The 21,699-nt window shown below is 49.3% G+C and overlaps 1 protein-coding gene across 1 annotated transcript in view; it reads left to right on the top strand.

Annotated features, from left to right (window-relative positions):
* ALK (ALK receptor tyrosine kinase) overlaps positions 1-21,699 on the top strand; it is a 731,313-nt gene that overhangs the window by 670,802 nt on the left and 38,812 nt on the right. Inside the window, exons 12-15 of the mRNA XM_063078008.1 lie at positions 5,799-5,961; positions 14,815-14,965; positions 20,263-20,394; positions 20,952-21,096. Coding sequence (XP_062934078.1) covers positions 5,799-5,961; positions 14,815-14,965; positions 20,263-20,394; positions 20,952-21,096 — 591 coding nt within the window. The remainder of the gene's footprint in view (positions 1-5,798; positions 5,962-14,814; positions 14,966-20,262; positions 20,395-20,951; positions 21,097-21,699) is intronic.

The following is a 21,699-nucleotide window of genomic DNA, read 5'->3' as shown; positions in this document are numbered from 1 at the left end:
CTGCAGTATGTACCTTATTTTCATTTTGTCCTACTAAGAGAGGAATTGATTTTCATCATATATGCAAAAAAAGAGGTTACTTTTTCCAATTTATAAGAAGGAGTGGTGTCATACACATATATAATGGGATGAATATTTAGTTGGATTTTGGTCATGACTCTTATTTAATGATTCTAGGGTGCCCATCAAAATGGTTCGGTTTGCCACAGCTCCCTTAACATTTAGGTCAGTCAACAGGTATGGATAAAATTTAAATCCATGGATCAGAATCAAAATGGTACAAATGACCCACAGGGGCCATTGCGTGCTCTTCTGGGGTATAACACACTTAGGCCTTCAACATGAGGAAGATCCTTATTATTGTGATTAGTAGTGACAGCTGAGAACTTATTTTCCTTTGTATTCCGCTTTGTTTCTTCGCATTGAATTGAGCAGATGAGATGGCTTAGCAACAGTAATAAAACCGGTACAATCACTGCCTAGCCTGCTTTTTTAGCATTGTGCTGTATATTACTAATTGATTTGTTTCTTCTTGGAGGGTGCTGCAATGTACTTAAAATGGAAGCCAGTGCTTAATGGCTTTTTCTTTACTCAGTCTATAACCAATCAGTATTTGATGTTTGCAGGTTCTTTATACAATTTAGATGTGAATGAGTATTAAACTGTGTTTCCAGTGTGTGGTATGTGTAATAACAAGATAAAGCAGTTCTTTTTTTCTATTTTTCATAAATGAGTTTTAATAAAATAGGGGGTTTTTTGTTGAAGTAAGAGAATAAGAAAGAGGCAGGCTTTCTCCCTCTCCTGCTCCCAATCCTGTCTCCTCCCTGGGGGCCATTTGATCCAAGTTTCAGGGACCCAAGCAGACCCTCAGCAGGGGAGATATGAAGACCCTTGCACCCTCAGATTAGTAGCTCAGCATCAAGCCCACCTTGGGGCTGCTCTCACTGTGACCTTGATCTTCTCTCCAAAAACCAAGGTTTTGACTTCTTGCTTATAGTCTTTCTCTCTCACTCGTTTTTCTGCTCCTGACCTTGTAAACATTCCAGTCACTGGATTTCCCTTTTGACACCACCTGGTTCCCCCTGGTCTCTCTGGGGACAAGAGCCCTAACCCTGAGTACCTGCTTTTCTTGGCTACTGCCCATGACCCAGCAAAGCCTCACACTCCATGAGGTTAAGCTACTATTGGGGCCACTGTGGGATTTTCTCGGACTGAGGGTCCACCCACCACAATACACTGATCAAACTCTCACCACTCCCCTCATAGTGGCCCTTTGGGTCTGAGCAACCTTGGTGGTATGGTTTGTCCTGGCTTTAACTGAGCCCCAGGCTCGGGGATTTAAAAGAAGAAAACCTAGACACTCAGAAAGGTTCCATAGGGATTTCTTGGTGGTCCTAGCACCTTTTGAAGCCTTGAACTTGTACTCAGAAGATCTACAGTCACTCAGCTTCTCTGAACTTGAACTTCCTGATTTTTAAAAGGGATACTATAAGTCTCCCTCTAGTGCTACAAAGTTTCAGCAAGTTTAAACACATTTAATACTTATATGAAAGCACAGGGCTTGACTCATGTTAGGTTCACAATAAATATTGGAAGATTTTTGCTCCCTTCATGGGTGGAATTTACCTCTCAGGTGTCTATGTTTCAGCCCCTCCCACCCCCACCACTCACCCAGAAGGAAGAAAAAAACAAGTTAGGAAACAGCTTCTACCTGGAGATCAAATCTCACTTTGACTTCTCCTGTTCCCTGTCACCACTGTTGCTAATCCTCTTGCTCCTCAGGTTCTTGGACCTTCATACTTTGATCTACAAGTTTGTGCCCAATGCCCTCTACTCCAGTGACACTTCTGAAAACCAACCTAGCATCTGCCTACACTCTCCTGGTTCCTTAGAACCTTCCTTAGTTTAGAACTGATCTCATGCCTACCCTGCCTGAAGTACCTGCCAGGTTTCCCTGCTTCCAGGGTTCCCTGTTCCAGATGCCTCCTGTAGGGCCACCCTAGGCCCACAACAGTTAGTATCTCCAGGCTCAGAGCAACAGCCCACCCCTGGGGCAAGGATCTGGAAATTATTAGAGTCTGTTCCCAGCAAGCCTCAGCCTAATGCTCAGCTGAGGAAGGCCAATACTGTGTGGGGCACCTTCAGAGGGACACTGGAAATAAAGCAGAATAGCAACTGTCTTCTTATGCAAAGCCACAACTACCCACAGTTCTAGTGGACCCATCCTGAACAGCAAATTCTACCATTAAAGAAGATCCTGAAAAGGACACTGTGGATCTGGGACTCATGTAGATATCTGATAAGGCTGGAAGTCTTCAGGACAGCTGGGAAGGGCTTGATCACCACTAAAGGACCCTTGGGCAGAGAAGGAAGAATCCTTAATTTTGGTTCTTTCTCCAATCTTAATATGCTTAGAAAAGTCACTTCCCGCCCCCCATAATGCTTTCTCCATCTGGACAATGACGAAGGTGGGAGTAGTGTACAAATCCAGCTGAGTATCAGATTCTCTTGGGAAGGTTTTTGCATAGTGCGAGTATTGCCTTCACATCCCCACCCAGGATCTGCTGAATCTGAGTCTCTGGGGCCTGGAATCTGTTTTTAAAGGTCCTTGGGTGGTTTGGGAAACACTGGTTTCAGAGATTTCCAAGATCCCAATTTGCTGTGATATTCTATAGTGTCTATGAGATTCCAGACAGAGTAAACAAGAGTAACCAATGGGATGAAGCTTGAGCAAGACCACCCCACACACACGAGAAGCAGGGCAGCCTTTGCAGAAAAGCAACAAACTCAGAAACTCCACACCCCCAAGAGATACTGCTGGTGGGAAACGTAAATCGATTCCAAACAACTTTGGGCAGATCTGTGAAGGTCAGAGCCATTCAGGGAGCAAGATGACCACCATGCCTCGAAGGCTGCTGGAAGCAACAGAATTCTGGCTGGATGAATCATGGGTCTGACCTGGGATAGCAAATCCTCTGTTCCCATGGAATTCACTTTACAAAGAGTTCCCTCTCTGGACCTTTCCTTCTGAAATCGCTGAAAATAAAAACAAAATTTTGTGTATAGAAACCACCTGAGACTAATATATGTCCACTGAATTAGGAAACTATTGGTCCCTCCAATAGTTTTGGAAATGGCCTTAAAGTCCCTCCTTCATGGGAAGGGGACATAAATCTTGAGACTGGGTGTCTGCTTCCCACCGTGAGACATTGAACATGAAGTTACACATTCTTTAACCTCTATTTATTATGCACCTCTAATGCCGAATGTTGTGCTAAGTGCTTTGCTTATGTCAAAGTCTAAGGAGTAGGTGTTATAATCTCCATTTGTTCAGATTAAAAAACTGAGGCTCAGAGAGTTTATATAACCTGTCCAAGATTTCACGCCTGGTCAGGGGCAAAAATCCAGGAATGAGAAAATTTAGTCCGTCTGAATCTAAAGCCCATGCCCCTCTTCCCACCTCACCCGATATCCCATCTGGACAAGAGGTAGAAGCCCAGCATTTCTGGGAACATCTCGGAGCCTTTATAACAATGTTAACCTAGGCCAAAGTTAGAAGTGGGTCCCACGGAAGGTGAGATGCTCAGGTAGGGTACCAAGGCCATACACTCTTCCCCAGCACACTCTTGAGAAAAAAATATCTAGGTATTCTTTCATTTCTGGGGTTGAATTAACTAAATGAACCATGATGCTTCAGCCCGGATTGATGGTGCCCCCAAGCCCAGGCTGCTTGCTGCAGGCACAGACTGACCTGCAGGACAGATTTCAAGGAGCTAAAGATAATTGGAGGGGTGGTTTTTTCAAGAGATTTTCTTTTTATCTCTGCTCCCATCCTCATCCAACCCACTAAGTTTAAATTCCCAGGTGCTGCTGGCACTGGATCCATATTCACAAAAACTCCCCTGGGCATATTTCTCATTGTCGGGGACAGCGCCAGCCTTAGGTACAGGCAGGAGTCATGGACACACTCACATTTTTAGGGTTTGGGATGTTACAATGAATTTTCATACTTCCTTGTTCGTTTGGTTTTTTTAATATGCCAATCCAGCCCCTTTTACAGATGAAGGAACTAGATCAAGGTTGCACGATCAAAGCCAGGTGTTCTTGCTGATTCCAAAGACCGTGTCCTCTCCACTTCACCCCTCTGGCACAGCCTACACTGACATTTTGGGCACTGGAGCGGGTAAAAGGACAACCGGCCAAACAAGCTCTGCTAAAATGCCTTCTATAAAAAGTCAGTTCTTTGAATTAATAGGTTTATCCCCTTTTTAATAAAAATAAACCAGAAAATTAACAATCAGCCATTCACAACAAAAGTAAATGGATTTGGATTTGTTGCCTTCTAGCCCTTGAAATGACCTTCAGAAACTAAATAGAAAACAACACCTTCATTTGAAAGAAAAATGAAGCCCATAAGAGGGTTGAGTATTCAGTGTGAGTAGCCATGTGTGTTGGATCCCCAACCAGGACGTCAGACCTCCTGACCTCAGGGCCAGGACAGTGTCACCAAAACCCACCACAACTGTCCCAGTTCTCAGATTATCAAGCCTGTCCAGCATTATCTCAATTTATTGTTTATAATTGGCTACCCAAATTAACCCTTCAGATTTGCATCATGAAATTAGTTCAAAGTCTTCAAAATTTTTTCACTTTAATGTTTTAGTGAACAAAGCTCTATATACCCAAATTAATTTTTTCATCATTTTCTGTAGGTAGAATTCAATTTAATCTCTCCTTAAAGAGAAACAATTTCTGCAATCTTATAATGAGATTTTTGTATCTTAAGTAGAAGTAATTTATCAAGAACACTTTTTTTTAAAGTTTTTATAGGTTGTAAAAATGTTAGAATTCTGGCCAACATGAGATATGACAACTCCCCAAGGTCTGGCCTGGCTCAAAGACAGAAAGTTTGAAAGGAAACAGCCCAGCGGTGGGGGAGGTGGGAGAAGGGTTTGCTCTGAGTGAAGGTGACCTAAGGACATTGGATGAGGACAGTGGAGCATCAGGAAGTAGGTGAGGAACCGGGGAAAGGAGGGCATGCAACTCTCTGTTGCATAGACAGCCACAAGTTGCTTGGTAACAAGGAGGCGGAGCCCTGCCCTGCTGAGGGCCCCTTAGAGAGTGCCTGCCAAACAGACAAAGCCATGGCCAGCGAGTGCCAGGCTTCCTGCTCCCACACTGGCCTGGGTCCCCCAGGCCAGTGGTAGAGACATGGTGCCCATACTGTGTCCAATTTACTCTTTCAATCTTCTCCATGCTAAGAGGTTCCCTAAACACGGAAGCCAAACCTTTGAGAACAGGTTTAGCTGCAGTCACAACAGCACAGAGTGAGCACCTATTATTCAATCTCATACTGGACTTGGTGAAAGACCAGGAGAAGACCAGCCACTGCCCAGCCTGTGCCACCCGATAGGGGCCTTCTGTCCCTCATCAGAGCTCTCCTAGCACAGTGTGAGCTGGACTCTCCTGTGGCTTTCCCTTTTTCTTACTGTCCTATATTGCAGTTGGTTGCATCCTTTTCTGTCTCTTAATAGGCTACAGCTTCTTAAGGCCAGGGCCCAAGTCTGCTCCATATCTTTGTCTCTCCCCTGGTATCTGACTCAGGGTCTGGCACATAGTAGGCTCTCAACAAAAGTCCAGTTTGAATGACTGATCCATGTTTCTTGCCCAGACCTTGGTGCCATCTTGAAATGTGGGTTTGGGACCATGGAGCAGACATCTGGGATGCAGCCCGGGAAGGCCGTTGGAGGAGGAGGGCTGGGTCAAATGAGTAACTGCCTTGTCCTCTTGTGCCACAGTTCACTGGCTGTTCACCACATGTGGGGCCAGCGGGCCCCACGGCCCCACCCAGGCCCAGTGCAACAATGCCTACCAGAACTCCAACCTGAGCGTGGTGGTGGGGAGCGAGGGCCCCCTGAAGGGCATCCAGATCTGGAAGGTGCCAGCCACTGACACCTACAGGTACGCATGGGAGAGGGGGAGTCCTGAAGAGGACTGGAGTCCTGCCTGGGGGTGCATGCCTGCAGGGTGCCCAAGCACGCCAAAGTTCAAAGGCCATAGATCCTGGCTGACAGTGGGGTGAAAGGGCTGCAGACGAGGAGATTGGGATAGTGGAATATGGCAACAAAAGATGTGTCCCTTGTCCTCAAGAAGATCACAGACCATTTGTGGAGATGATATGCATGCATGAGCTAGCTTGAGAATTATTGCTAATAGTGATAATTATGGTAGACTGTTACTTGGATATTACTTGATGCTCTTCAAATGAGGCAGTGCATGTAAAAATGTTTGGGAAACAAAAGTATGATGCACATTAAGCCAATGTTCTTATCCTTGAACCTCCTGTCCTGGGCCTTCACTGTTCTCAAGTGAAGCATTCTTTTCTCGAATGCTCGCCCCACTCTCAACCCCAACCCAGTAGTGTCCTACTAGAGCAAGCCAGGCTGGAGGGAGGCCCGACACCCTGTGTCACTTTGAGGCCATGATACTAAGTGAAGCTAATGGCAAGAATGTAGCTGGTTAAAACCCACATTGCGAGGCCCCACTGCCAGAGTGTCTGATTCTGTACGTCTGGAGGGGAGTCTGAGAATGTGAATTTCTAATAAGTCTCCAGGCGATGCTGATGCAGCCTTTGAGATCCACTGAGTTCAATCAAACCCTGGACTTAGAAAAGCCTGGGTAGTCCTCACATGAGCTCAACTGCAGCAAGGCCAGTACTGCAGTCCTCATTTTTCAAATGAGGAAACTGAGGCTCAGTGTCAGGAGCCTCCCTGCAGTCACACAATCCAGAAGCAGCCTCCAACTCCAGACTTCTCAAGCAGGCCTCACTGTGGCACACCAGCAGAGCTATTTAAAAGGGAAGCATCATGATTACGCGTCCCCAGGAGCTAGACACAGTGAGAAGTAAGCTCTCCTTTCCCCTTCCACAGCCCCCAACCCCACCACGCCCTCAGTCCCCCCAGGAAGGAAAGGGGCTTCTCAGATTTCCTTGTTTTCTCTCTCCAGCTTCGTTTCCTGTGGCAGCCCCATCCCCAGGGCCTTGGGGTAAATGTGTTACAGAGAGAGCACTAAGTGCTTTTTAAATTACTTTCTGGGCAGGAATGTGATAACAAGGTTTGGCTGCAATCAGATGAGCTGCTCCAGGTCCCATACACCCCCAATAAATGTCCCCAAAGACACCCTGCCTCCTCTGGCCCCACCACATTGAGCAAGCCAGGCCACCCCATCCTGCCAAACCAAACCTCCCTGGTCCCAGAGCAGGGAGGAAAGGACTCCCAGGGAGAATGGGATGAATGCTTGTTGAAGACCCACCAGGTATTTCTCCTGCTTTTAGCAGTGTGGTGGGTGGCATTACCACTGTTTTATTGATATTCCCATGCTTTCTGGAGTCAGAGAAACTTAGATTTGAGGCTGCACAATCAGTGACAGAGTCAGGATTTAAACCCAGGGCCCTATGGTACAAAGTCTGTGTTCTTACTACGAATGTCCACACCTGGACTCTGGGAGGCAGACATAGGAGCCATCCCCCACCCATCTCCAGAAGCCTTTGGAAATGTGAGCCTGGGAGGGGAGGCCCAACCACCTGAAGGGATATTGGCCAGCACACCCCATATACAAAAAGCAACATAAAGAAGAAAGTGGAGGAGCTGTGAGATAGACAGGGACCCCAACAGTAGGCCCCCAACAAAGCCCATTGTCCCATCCCTACCCAGGGAAACTCCAAAGCCAGACTAGCCCGAACTCCCCTGCTGCCTGTCTCACAGAGGTACACAATCAGGAGATGGCTTGTACAGGGGTCCTCTTGGGCTGTGTTTCCCCAAGACAGTGTGAATCAGGCCCACTTCCAAACTTGCACAGGGTACTGCCCTATAGGCCCAGCGCTATAATTGCTCCCGGTGACTACTCTGCCCACTGTCAGCGAGGTGAGGGGACGGAGCTGCCACTTACCACACACCTAGGACATGCCAAGGGAGCCACCATTGCCCGGGGCTTCCTCAGGGATGTGTACACTTGAAAGCACCCTCACTCTTAACTGGTAGTTTATCCTGAGCCCATCTCCCACCCTCTACACCTGTGCCCACCACCCCAAAGGAAGAGGCCCAGAAAGAGGAAGAGGCAGGAGGGGCTGGGGAGGAGGAGACAGTGGGCTGGTGCGGGGCCTCAGGTGCAACCCTGGCACCCCCATTTCTTCCCCCTGCTTTCCCTGCCCTGGATTTGCCACTGCATCTGTGAAAACAGTGACAGGTAACTCGGCCACTCCCTCCAAGCCTGGGTGTCCTGGTGTCTGGACTTGTTCCCCTCCCACTTTGCAAACCTCCATATTAAGCCCCTATTAGGACACCATGCCTGACAGCAAGTGTACCAAAGTGAATAAGACCCAGTCCCCGCCCGGCAGAGCTGCAGCCAGTGGGGGCGGTGAACACGTGAACAAGCATTTCTGCAGGACAGAGAAAGAACTGAGGGAGGTTCACACAAGGTCCCGTTGCCAGAGGCCAGCGGAAAGGCGGTCACTTGACCTGAGCTCATGAATGGCTTCCACAAGGGGACAGGAACCTGGGTGAGGTCTGAACGTGGACAGAGTGGTCTACAAAGAAGCAGGGAGGGCCTTCATGTTGGAAGGAGCAGCCTGCGTGGGCCAGTGCCTACTGCGGGCACAAGAAGTTGGTGCTGCCTGGTTGGCTGGGCCAGGCCACCCCAGGAGCAGGGCTGGAGGTGGCAGGGCTGGGCCAGGGCTGGAGCCTCACCTCCCAAATGCCTCTGGCTCCCCCTTGTGACGGCGTGAGGGTGGGAGTGAGAGAAACAGCCCAGAGTCAAAAAGGAGTCAAAGAGGGCTAAACCGGGGCTGGGGGAGGATGGAAGGAGGGAAGGACAGGGCCAAGAGGCATTCAGGAGGCTGGGTCGGCGTGATTTGAGGATGGTGTGGGGTGGGAGGATGCCCGGGACCCCAGAATGACATCACGCTCTGGCATGGGGGGCTGCGGGACCAGGAGTGGCAGCTACTCTCCTAAGGAGCGTGATCGAGAAGGAAAAGCAAGCTCAGGGTAACAGCCAGAGGTGCACCAGGTGAAGGGGGATCCCCAGGCCCCTGTTCTGCAGGACAACTGCATAGAGGGTGCCGTGGGGGGATGGGGGGAGGCTGAAGTGGATGGGGGGCACCACTGGAGGGCCACAAAATGGGCATGGATTATGGGGCTTGTGCTGAGGGCGTGGGGTAAGATCCTCAGCCTCCTTATAAAATGGAGACAGGCGATGATAGAGCCCAGTCCAGAGGACTGTCCAGGGACTTGGTGAGGTTCTGTGCCTGACGTGGTGCCCCATGCAGAGGCAGTCAGCACTCGGCAGATGCCAGCCGCCCCTCACTCCTCCTGACTTCCCCCTGCCTCCCCACCCCTCTCCCTCCAGTGCACCTTCCCGTCTCTCTAGGGCTCAGCCCCTCGCTCAGCCCTCAGACCTCCCCACCTCCCCCGTGCACACACAGATCACATATAAAAACATTTGTCAGCTGCGGCCCACAGCTCCTGCTGGCAGTTCTCACACAGTTCACTCGCTCTTCAGATGCAACGTACAAGAGGCCCCAGATCCCAGCTGGAGCCAGCTGACCTGGGCCACAGCTGTTCCGGATGGTCTCCTTCAATGACATTCATTTCCCCACCTGGCTCCAGAGACCAGCCTGTGCAGCTGGATGACACCATCATTCAACCCAGTTCACAGCCATGAAGCCCCTACTGGGTGACAGACATTGAATCATGGAGTCCCTACTGAGTGCCAGGCACTAAGTAGGTGCTGCAGGACTTGTAGAGAGGACTGAGAGCCTGGAGCCAATCTCTGGAAAGACCACAGGGCAAAAAAGTTCAATAACAGTCCACAATGCCAATCAAGTCCTAGACAATAGTAGGAGAGATGTCACAGGAATGATTAATTGCCAGAGTAATTGCACAGATAGCCATTGCTGTAAAGGACACTGAAGGTCAGAGACAAGGGATTAGGCAAAGATGGATGGACTGCAGGCAGAGTGGGGTTTGGGTCCAACTTCTGCCCCTGGCACACTTCATGACCTTGAAAGTTGCCTTCCCTCTTCTCTAGTGACTCCATCTGCAGAATGAGGGGTTGTAGAGAGAGGGTGCTGAGACCCCTCCCAGCTCCGATATTCTGAGGCACTCAAGGCTATGCTGGTCAGGAAGGGGACAGGGAAGAAGTGGACCATGAAGCTCACTCATCAGTGCAGTAGGAATGGAACCTGGGACGGCCCACCAAGGAGCATGTGCCTCCACAACTGGCCTCTCCAACGCCAACCCCAGTGGTGTCACCTGATGGCTCAAGTGACCCATCTGGATAAGACAACTATACATCTGAACTGAAGTTTCCTACTGGCTAAGCCCTGAACACACTTTCACATCTCATATGTTCTCACAGTGACCCTGTAGGATGCGCAAGGCAGATCTTACTATGCTGAGTTCACAAATGAGGAAACTGAGACCCAGAGGAGGAAAGGGACTCGCCCCAGGTCCTACCCGGAGTTAGAAACAAAGCCCAGAGAAGGTGTCCCACTTCTCTGGGAGGTGGCACAGGAGAGAAATGGGGGGCTTCATGTTCCTGTGAGTGGGGGTCCACTCTCCCCCCCGCTCCGCGGCACCCTCCCCCAGGTGAGAGCAGACCCCACCAATGTGCTGCACGCCAGCTGGGCTCTCATTTCAGCATCCAGCAGGTGGCCACTTTGATTTGCTGCTAATTCTTTATTTAAAAAAGATTCACAACTCAATTACAGCACGTAACAATAGCTCACAGTCAATAATACAAAACACAAACCCAATAAAAACCCATTCTGACCAGGGGACATAGATTTAGAGGAGGAAAAACAAAAAAAAATTACAGCACCAACTCATCGAGAACAGTATCTTGTAATTTCCAGTAAATTGGAATCACCGTGAGTCATTTTCCCCACTTGAGTGGCAGGTATATTAATTTCTTGTCATTTGTCAACCATTAAAAATAAATTGTTTACAAGGAATGAGGAGAAAGCTTCAGAGATTCAGTCTGAGCTTATTATTCTGGTATGAGGTTGGGCACTGCGATTCACAGGGTCCAGGGTCTTCACAAGTGCTAACACTGGCCTGGGCTTCAGCTGACTCTGAACAGAGGCAGGTCCTGGGTGAAACTGAACAGGCCCTTTGGCCATGCCCTGGTCCTCCCTGCTCTCATTCACTCACCCCCTTCTTCCTCCCAGAAGTCACTTCTGGGAAAGGAGAGGACAGGCTCACTCACTCATAACAGCACGCTCCCGGCTCTGAATTAAGTCTCTTATAGACATTATCTCATTTAATTCTCACGACAACCTTTCAAGGTAAGTATTATTATCTCCTTTTTATAGATGAGGAAACTGGGGCTCAGAGAGGGTAAATAAATCACCCAAGCACACACAGCTAGTGAGTAACACTGGCAGGGCCAGAATGAGGGCAAAGTAAGCAAGGCACCTCGGGCACAAAATTTAAGGAGACACTTGCTCTCAGGTCAATCCAGCTCAAGCTCAGCACCTGGGAGGGAGGTGCCTCGTGGGCCTCACCCTACTCCTGGCCCTAAGTAGCAGCACTTGGATTTGGACCCAGGTCTGTCTGCATTCAAGTCCTTGCTTTTATCACTGTGGCACATCCCACTCCCAAGGAGATCAGCCTTGTAGTTGCAACTAGAAGCTTCCAAATGAGTGAAGCTCTAATGGTGGGATTTCAGACCTCAGGGCTGATAAGAAAACCATGCCTTCCCAGGACCCCTACAATTCATCCAGGAAGGCAGCTGCCTGCTTTCCATGACTTTAAGCCACTTGGAAATGTGGGGCTAAGGCCATCACCTAGGAAAGTAAAATCTAGCTACTGACATCTGGTTGCCAAGCTCCACTGTCTATTTTGGAATTTGTAGAGCTGCCCCAGCCCAGAGTGATTTGCAGGTGTTAGCAGTCTTTTTAAAGCCCTTGAGGGCAGGCATCCTTGTCCTCCTTTCCTTCCTCAGTAGTGAAAACTGAGGCTCTGAGAGGTTGAGCAAGTTGCCTCTGGTCACACAGCCAGCAAAGTGAGACTAGAACCAGTGCAGGACACAGAGCTCAGGCCTCCTTCTATTGCACCTCACTGCCAAGGTCTAGCTCAAGACACAGACGGGGCTGGTGCTCTGACTTGGTTGGGGGTGGGAGACATAAGAAAGACGACTTGGGGAGGAAAAAACGAGTCAGGAACAAACAACATCTAAAATATAATAATTTGGCAAAATTTAAACATGTGAAAGAGTTCAGAATGATTCATACTGCATGCAGATTGATGCAAATGACTGCGGATGATGAGAGGGAAGCTTACCTCTCAGCCATGAACAGGAGTGGGCAGGGCAAGGACTTCATCCTGGGCAGAAGTTTTCCAAGCAAACCACATCTTCAGGTTGAAATGACTTTTTACACAGCCTGGCCAAGCCCCAGAAACCTGGAGGGGCAAGCAGGACAGAGCAGGGTCCATCCACATTGCTGTCTCTAGACTATACAGTCTCTGGAAGCCACCACCACCTCTGCCCAGGTTTCCATGCCCTGAGCTAAACAGTTCTGCTCTTCGCCAATAAGCCTTCCTTTTCCTCAGTCTTTTAATTGTCCTTATCACCTTGTCTATCTCTAATGGGTGAAGAGTGAGCATTCGGCTGAGGGTCCAAGGGAATTGGGGAGGGCTAATGGCTTCTCAGATGCCCCTCTTTGAATGTCCATAGCAGCTTCCCAGTGACGTATTGGAGAAGAACTGTGTTCCAGAGGGGAAAAGTGGGTTTGCCACCAACCAGCTATGTGGCCTCTCATGAGTTACTTAACCCCTCTGAGCCTCTGTTTCCTCATCTGTCAAATGAGGTTAATGACGTGGACTGTCCGTGGCAACTGGGGGGTGCCTTGAGCATGTCAGCACGCAGCACACCTGGCACACTTGAGGTGCTCAAGATTGGCCCCTCCTTCCCTCTCCAAACAAACCAAAGCTCAGGCTCCCCACTCCCGCCACCTTCCCTGGTCAGACCTGCCACAGGCTCCCCGCCTGGCCACTTCCCTTCACACAAGCCCTGACTCCTTCCCTCCAGCTCTGTCTGCTCCTCCCACCCATCAGCTCCACCGACTTCAGCCCTCCGCCCCCACCCCCAGCCCCAGCCGAGGCCCCAGCCCCAGCCAAGGCCCCAACCCCTGCCACAGTCTCCCTCCCTCCTGGCCCTGAGCACCTGACATTTACTTTGGGCAGAGATTTGTCCCTTCCTCGGGGCTTTTCACCTCAGTATCTCCTTTTGTTGAACTACCATGTGAGTTTGGAAAGAAGATATGATTCTTCTTCTATTTGGGAAGAAGCTGGGGCTCTGGGAGGGGACACAGGTGGGAATGGTGCACTCCAATCAGGAACCCCAGTGCCACTCTACTCTGCCTCCTCCATACAGCCTCCCTGATGGCTGTCTCCCCAGTTTCTTGGTAAGCCCTTTGAGGACCAGGAGCCCATCTCAGGTCTCCTCCTATCCACACAGTCTCCTGCTGTTCATGACATTCAATAAGCTCCGGTCAGTGGCTGAGCATCCTCCAGGACAACAGGCAAGAGACTCTCCCATTGCATTCCATTCAGTGCCTGGCCTCCCTCCCTCCACCCCCCATTAGCACACAGCCAGCCCCCAGGCTCATCACTGCAGGAAGGCCCTGAGCTCTCCGCCTTAAGACAGCCCCCGGGAAGCCCCACACTCTCGGAAGGTGGGACATCCTAGAACATAAGTGGAGAAGCCACTGTGTGTGTATGTGGGCAAAACTGGCTTGCATCTGTTCCTAGTTTTTGCATAAAGGGCCTTGGATGTGAATACACAGGGACATGAAAATCCTCCCAAATCCCTTTCCCAGGCAGCTGGTCCCTGGGGAGGCATTTGTTAGCTGTGATGCTAGCTGTCATCAAGACACGTCACTCTTCTCATACTGTTCACAAATTGAGTTCTTTCTTTCCCCCATCCTCGCTTGACTTCATTTCAACAACCGAAGAGGCAGCAGAAATAATCCCACGTCCCCACGCTCTGTTTTTATTTTCATCGTGTTTGGCTGTTTGATGTCTGCACACTAGTGCTCCAGAAGGACTCACTGCTGGGATGGGAGTAAGCAGCCTGTGCTCGTAAACTCTGTTCTTCTCGGTCATTCCATGTGGAAACTTATTGATTCTAGGCCCCATGGGGAGACTTTAAAACTTTGTACTAAGTCAATTACTGCTACTAACACCATTAATAATGATAATAATAATAACAGTAAATACTTACTGAGTGCTTGTTATCTGCCAACCACAATTCTAAGACTACATGTCTTAGTTCCTTTAATCTTCATAAAACATAGATTAGGAGTTGGGTTCTCTTATTATCCCCATTGCACAGATGTGGAACAGGAAGGTTAAGTCACTTGTCTAAGGTCACATGAGTCCTTTGATCTTAGAAGGGGACAGAAATCCATAATGGGGAAATCCTAGGTGTTCAGAAAACCATCACCCCAACACCCCACAATGACACAGACTCTATCTATGTATCCATCTCCCTCTCTCCCTTTCTCTCTTGCACCCGTTACTAGTCCCTCACCTTCCTACTCTGTGACTGAGGCGGCTCCCTGTCCCTCTCTAAACCTGACTGTCTTCTCCTGGAAGTGGGGAGAGGAATCCCTCCCTGTTGGCCTCACGAGGCTGATGGGGCGAGAATGCTCAGACCATGATGGCGACGTGCTTGGCCCCAGAAGCTGCTGGGGTGGCAGGAAGGGGGTCAGTCTTCACACGGTGGCAGGAACCAATGTGCTTTGTCCTGTTGCAGCATCTCGGGCTATGGAGCCGCGGGCGGGAAAGGCGGGAAGAATACCATGATGCGGTCCCACGGCGTGTCTGTGCTGGGCATCTTCAACCTGGAGAAGGACGACACGCTGTACATCCTGGTCGGGCAGCAGGGGGAGGACGCCTGCCCCAGTGTAAGTGCCTGGAGCCTGGGTTTGTCTTCCACACTCAGCCAGGACCCGCACCCGGCATGCTCCTGCCAGGAGCTCACGTTCAAAGACAACAGGAATCTCCCCTTGCTCTGCCTGCAAATGCCCCTCCTTTTCCAGGGCCATTTAGGTGCATGAGAAAGCAGGTGGCCACTGGAGTTTCACATCCTCACGGGGACCACGGCTGAGGTATGGGTTTCATGAGTGATCCTTAAAGCTGAAGGACTGAATCCTATTTGAACGGGTGGGTGGTTATTCTTCTCAGCAGAAGTATGAGTTGGAGCCTATTTCCTGAACTTTCTTGCTAGGGCACTGTTATCTTTAGCCATATTATTATAAACAGGAAAACGTTGGATTAAACATTTCTTTTTCAGCTCAAAATCACAGATTCATAGCCTCATATGTATGTACATAAATGCACAGGAAAAGTTCTGAAAGATGTAGATAACAGTGGTTGCTTCTGGGGAGGGGACTGGAATTGAGGGTGCTTTATCAGTAATGTCTGAAATTATTACAAAAATAATGTGTTCATATATTATTTATCATTGGTGTGATTAAAACTTTAAAAAATGTTAAAGTATAAACTCAGAGCTGGAAAACCATATAGTCTACTTCCCCATTTCACAGATGAGGAAAATGGAGGCCACAGAGTAGAAGGGGCTTGTCCAAAGTTACTGGCAACGTGGCACAGAACAGAGACTCTAGGCTCCTGTTTTTGCTCTGCCCCACACTTGCCTGGCCCTCAGTTTCTATGGCCTTTTTCCCATTTCCACTTATAGCTCACCACTGAACAAACCTCTGTAGCTACAGAAACAGCCTGTCTTCTGTCTCTGACTCCAGCTGTCAAAAAGGGAGAACTCCAAAAGCAGGAGTTGAAAAACCCAGGGGGTCTAAAATTACCAGGAGAAATAGACATTGAAGACTAATTAAGCAGCAACCATGCAATTTCCCAGCACCCCAGGTGTTTGCCTCTTGCCAGTGTTGCAGGGAGGCAAGACCCTGGCAGTGCCGGCTATCCTGGCAGGAATGTAGCACCCTGCAGGCCGGGTCTCCTGGTGGGGCCGGTCCCCACCCTCACCTGAAGCACAGCTTTTGCCTGGGCCAGGGGCTGGGGCAGGAAGCTGTGCTGTAGTGCCCAGAACCTGGGACTCCTCCAGAAACTTATTCAAGAGCAACCTTGGAGGACAGATGTGGGAACAGGGCTACTGAGAAAGCAGTTCAATTGCACAAAATAAACTCGGGGCTCATAAGAGCCAGGCCCTGGGCTGGGAGCTGAACCAAGGAGGAAGCAAGAGTTAAGCTCAGCCTTCTCTTCCTACCCTAACAGGGTTAAGTCAAAGCAACAGGAGTAGGCTTAGCAGGCACAACCTTTTGTGTGAGAAATGTCTCTACTCCAACTTTTACTTAGCAACTACAATCAGGACTTTCCAACCTGGTATAATATATTAAGTCATTAAATTACAGGCTGTTGGAATTTTCACAGGAATTTATTGAGTGCTAATGTAATTCTTTCATCTAAGCAGAAAGATTGCATTGACTTCTGTAAGGGACTTTTACTTGATTGCATTATAATCATTTATGTCTTTTCACAGGACTGCGTCTTTTTTTTTAATTCAATTGTATTCTACGTGTTCCTCTGGGTTGCTGCACTTTATCATTTTTATTAATTGACCTATTTGCTCTAAATTTTGCGGATGTTCAGGGAGAGTTCCCAAGTGGGCAGGAGGCGATTCTCAGCCAGGGTCAGAGGGCAGCCCCCTCTGCTGGTGGGGCTGGGCGTCTCATGGGCATGTGGGAGAGGAACTGGTTATCCCGTGGCTCCACATGTTCCCTGAGGACTCACTTGGAAGGGGGAGAAGAAAGACCATTTTCAGGCAGATGGTCTCCAGTTCTACCTCCATCTCCAGTTCTCCCTAAGCAGAAAAATGGTGTCTAGAGATGATCCTCAGTAGAATGAGGTGGACTCTAAAAATTAAACTGCAGGATTTGGTGGCTTTGCTGGTTCAACTGCACATCTGTGGGGAGTTGCTCTCCTTATGTGCCTGGCCACCCCTGAACCACTGAAAACACACACACGCACACTCTGCAGTCTCTGCTTCTCCAGTTCCTTCCTAACCTCTCCTGGTGGCATGTCTATATCAGGGTTTCTAACAGTGGCACTATTGGCATTTTGCAGCAGATAATTCTTTGTCATTGGGGGGAGGAGTGCTGCCCTGTGCATTGTAGGATGTTTAGCAGTGTCCCTGTAGCATCCTCCAGTAATGGCAATCAAAAATGCCTCCAGACATTTCCATGCATCCCCTAAGGTGCAAAATCACTGATCAAAGTGTTAAATCTCACCACTAATGTCACTGGCAAGGCAAATATTGTGAAGGCCAGCCCACAACCCAGATAGCTCTCAATTCACTCAAATTTATTCAACAAATATTTACTGAGTACCTACCATGTGCCAGTCACTGTTCTATGAACTTGGGATATAGCATTAAACAAAAGAAAGATCTTTGCTCTCGAGGAGCTTACATTCAAGCAGGGAGAGGAAAAATATCTGGAGAAAGAGTGACCCCGGCAAAGGGCAAGTCCCTGAGCTGGGAGTGTGCCTGGGTGCTCAAGAAACAGCCAGGACCGTGTGTATGGAGCAAAGGAAGAACAGGTGAGAGATGAGGTCAAAGGTAACAGGACTGGATCAAACAGGAACTGAGAAAAACAAAAGAGTCAAGAAGTACTCCAAAAATTGTGCCTGAGCCACTGAAGGACAGAGTTGTCATCAGCTGAATTGGAGAACGTTGGAGAAGGAGCAGATCTGGGGGCAAGATTGGGAGTTCAATGCCAGACATACTGGGTTGTAGAGGTCTGGCAGGCAGCCAAGTGGGGACATCAGGTAGACAATGGGAGACATACCACTGGACTTCAGGAGAGAGGTCCAGGGTGGAGATATAAATTTGGGAGAAATCAGCATAAAGGGGAGACATGATGAGATTGCCTGGGGTGAGGTACAGACAGAGAAGAGGACCAAGGACCGAGCCTTGGGGACCCTGACAGTTAGGGGACAAGGAAAAGAAGAGGAACCAGTAAAGGGGGCTGGAAAGGAGGAGCCAGGCAGGTAAGAGGTGGCTCAAGCGGGCAAGGAGTCTCAGAAGACAGGTGAAGAATGTGTATCAACTCTGCCAGCGGCTGCGGGTCCAGCAAGATGCAGACTGAGAACCGCCCATTCCCCACCCCCACCCGATTTAAAGGTGACACCACGGAGCAGGGCAGTGAGGGATGGGCATGGGTCTGGGTTCTAGTCACACAGAAGTCCATCCACAAATCCCACTACTGTCTCCTCCCTGACCCAGCAATTTCCAGATTCTATTCATGGGAAGGAAGAGGGCATCCCCACAGGGTTAAGGTCCCACTGCTGCCAGCCAGAGAGGAGGGAAAGGGAGCAGAGTCTGAGGTGGTGGACGTCCTTAGCATGCTGGTCCAGCCCCTGGATTTGCAGATGAGGAGGCAAGTCCAGAGAGGTGAGGTGCTTCACCCGACATATTCCCCCAAATCTCTGACAGAGTGGTCAAGAACCCAGATAGACCCCGCATCCTGTGCTCTGCCCACCTGACAGCCCACGTCCCCTCCCTCTGCTCCCAGCCCAGCCCGGCCTCAGGGAATTCCCTTTCCAGCTTGTGCCCATCCAGGCAGCTTTTAGCAGGGTCTCTTTCCAGCGGTCACCGCCCAGCCATGGACAGCGCTGCACATACTACACACAAGAATGTCAGCTCTCTACAATAGCAATTCACAGTCTGCCACCCACACTAAATATACTCAAATTATTTCCATCATTAAATCCAAAATGCCACAAAACAAACTGCATCTCAGCTGTCTATCTGGAAATTTCTCTAGTACTCATTGCCAGCACCCCTGAGTGCTTTAGCATAAGGAGTGGGTCAGGATGAACTGCCGAGTCCACTGGCTGGTTACACAACAACATTTGATGGGAATTTGATGTCTTATTGGATTTTTTTCTGTGAAGCAGAAGAAAAGCCATTTTTCCTTCGAGGCCAGGCTGCTGTTTGGAGAACTCGCCTGGTCTGTGGTGGCCCACAAGCAGGTGTGCCTGTTCCTGCAGCACCACTCCCTCTCTTCAGGGATTCCAGGATGCTGTGTTACAGACATTTCCAGCACCATCCTGGGAACTCCCAGATGCCTGAGCCCCCACCAGGAGCATATATGGGCCCAGAAGTGAAGCTAAATAAAATCATAACATCATGTTACTCTTATTATTATAACATAGCAGCTTGTTATGTTAGCTGGTCCCTAACATGTGTGAGAGAGCACACGAGACACCTCACTTGCCCCATGCTAAGCAAGTACCATAACGGCCTGCAGTATCCTTGCTCCTATTTCACACGGGGGTGGGAAGGTGTGTGAACCCAGATCAGGTGTCACTCCCTATTCTACATGGCAGATAGAAAGCTCTATGTAGGCCTGCGCCAGGAATTTCTGAAGGCAAGAAATGGGACATTAGCTGGGAGGAATGAGATGTCCAAAATGGAGAATTGATCTTCCCAAAGATGAGCTGGGAATAAAACGAGTCTGGCCTCCCACTGTTTTTTTCTCTTCCCATGATGCTTCAGAACTGCACCTTCTCCAAAACCTCGGTGGCTCTCCACTGCCTCAATGGCTCTCTGCTGCAAGGCTCTCTCCTGCCTTGACTGTAGTCAAGGCCTTTAGCTATGATCCAACTAACCAGTTTAATCACCTCTACCCACCCTGATTTACATGCCCTCCAGCGCTATCTCACCACATAGGGCCTTTGTCATCCCTTCTTCGTAGTCCACAGGATCCTAATGGAGCCTCCTGGACCATCTCTCTGTCCTAAGATGGACTATTCTGAGCCTAAGAGACCCTGTGCTCATCCCCAAACACCCCACTCACCTTCCCTCTGGGCTCATGCTGCTCTCTCCTCCTGGAATGCCCTAACATTCCCCTGCTCTCTATGCCAAAAAATCTCCCTCCTTCCAGGTCCAACAAAAGCCACCTCCTGCAGGCAGTCCTCCTGATAACCAGGCAGCAATGAAGGCTCACTCTCCTCTTCCAGCTTCCCATGGATTTTGTGTCTAAGCTATCCTTGTGGTCCTTCCCTAATATGCCCAGAGTGACAGTTTTTTGTGTATATCTTTTGTCTCTTCAACTCAGCTGTAAGATATTTGAGAGAAAGATCCTATCTTTAAGCACAGACGGCCTATCTGCTGGAAACTGGAGAACCTAGTTTGGGCACAAACCTAATGTGCTTTTCATTTCTATAGACAAACCAATTGATCCAGAAAGTCTGCGTTGGAGAGAACAACGTGATAGAAGAAGAAATCCGTGTGAACAGAAGTGTGCATGAGTGGGCAGGAGGAGGAGGAGGAGGGGGTGGAGCCACCTATGTGTTTAAGGTGAGGTCTGCTCTGCCAGGTTCCCAGGGGCAGTGACTTCTGTGCATCATGGTGTCAGAGCCTCACGACAGCCCCGGGATAGAAACACTTCAGACACACTTATCCTCACTTAAATATGAGCAAGCCAAGGCCCAGAGAGAGAGCTTTTAGACAGGTCGATAGATAGATATTGATATTTATATATTATTTATAAATTTATATATCTATACATAGTATTTATATACTTTATATAGTATTTATATTTTTATATATGGTTTAATATATTTTTATATCTGTATACCTACATCTATATCTATATACGTGCAGATATAGATGCAAATATATATAAACCCTAGTCGTTTTGCTTCTCTGATTGAACCCTGACTGATCTAAGAGCTGGTGGGGAAAAGGCGGGAGCTGATTGGTTATTGTGACATGAGTTCAGAGCCCTCAGACCACAGAGAGGTCACCCTGCTGCCCAGCAAACAGTCAGGTTGAAACATTCAAACCAGGGCTCGGGGTCTCCAGAATGGGAGCCCAGCTCAGGTTCTCAATTTCGGAATGTCTCCCCTGGCCAGATGAAAGATGGAGTGCCCGTGCCCCTGATCATTGCAGCTGGCGGTGGTGGCAGGGCCTATGGAGCCAAGACAGACACATTCCACCCAGAGAGACTGGAGAATAACTCCTCGGTTCTGGGGCTGAACGGCAATTCCGGAGCAGCAGGTAAAGCATGCAAGCCCCACCCTCTCCCAGAACATCTCCCAGGGTCTGTATGGCCTTCAGGTTGGCCCAGAGGCCATTACACACCTGAAGGCAGCTGAGTCACTAGTACCCAACATGCTGGGAGCTCTGGATATTGGTGCCCTGTCAACGGAGGGAGGGCAGGCTGCACCCTGGGGGTCTCAGAGGCTACCCTGCAGACCTGGGGCGTGGACTTGAGAAGGCCACTGAGAAAATGAGATGGGAAGCAAGCTTCAGTCAACCAGCCTGGCCCCAAAATGCAACTGCTAGAGCCTTGCTTGAGGTTCATCCTTCCTCTGGGAGCACGTGGGGCCCCCAGTTAGAATGTGAGCCAGTGAAAGAAATTTGGGCAAATCTTGGCCTCCCAGGCCCTTGTGGTATGGACCTCCAGGCCTGGGCTGCCAGCTGCAAACATCCCACTGGAAAATCTCTTGACTTTCCACAGCTGGGCTGTCTTTCCTCATTAGGGAGAGCCAGTGACACAGAAATAGGGGAAGGACATAAAAGAAGATGTGCATTCTCTGATTTTCTCTGAAGCCAGCCATCTCTAAAGAGAGAAAATGCAACTCTTTTTCATATTTCTTT

Source organism: Cynocephalus volans, chromosome 14 (genome assembly GCF_027409185.1).
Source record: "Cynocephalus volans isolate mCynVol1 chromosome 14, mCynVol1.pri, whole genome shotgun sequence".
NCBI classification, from domain to species: domain Eukaryota; kingdom Metazoa; phylum Chordata; class Mammalia; order Dermoptera; family Cynocephalidae; genus Cynocephalus; species Cynocephalus volans.
The sequence above is the reverse complement of the archived record's forward strand: the minus strand, read 5'-3'. Positions and strand labels throughout refer to the sequence as shown.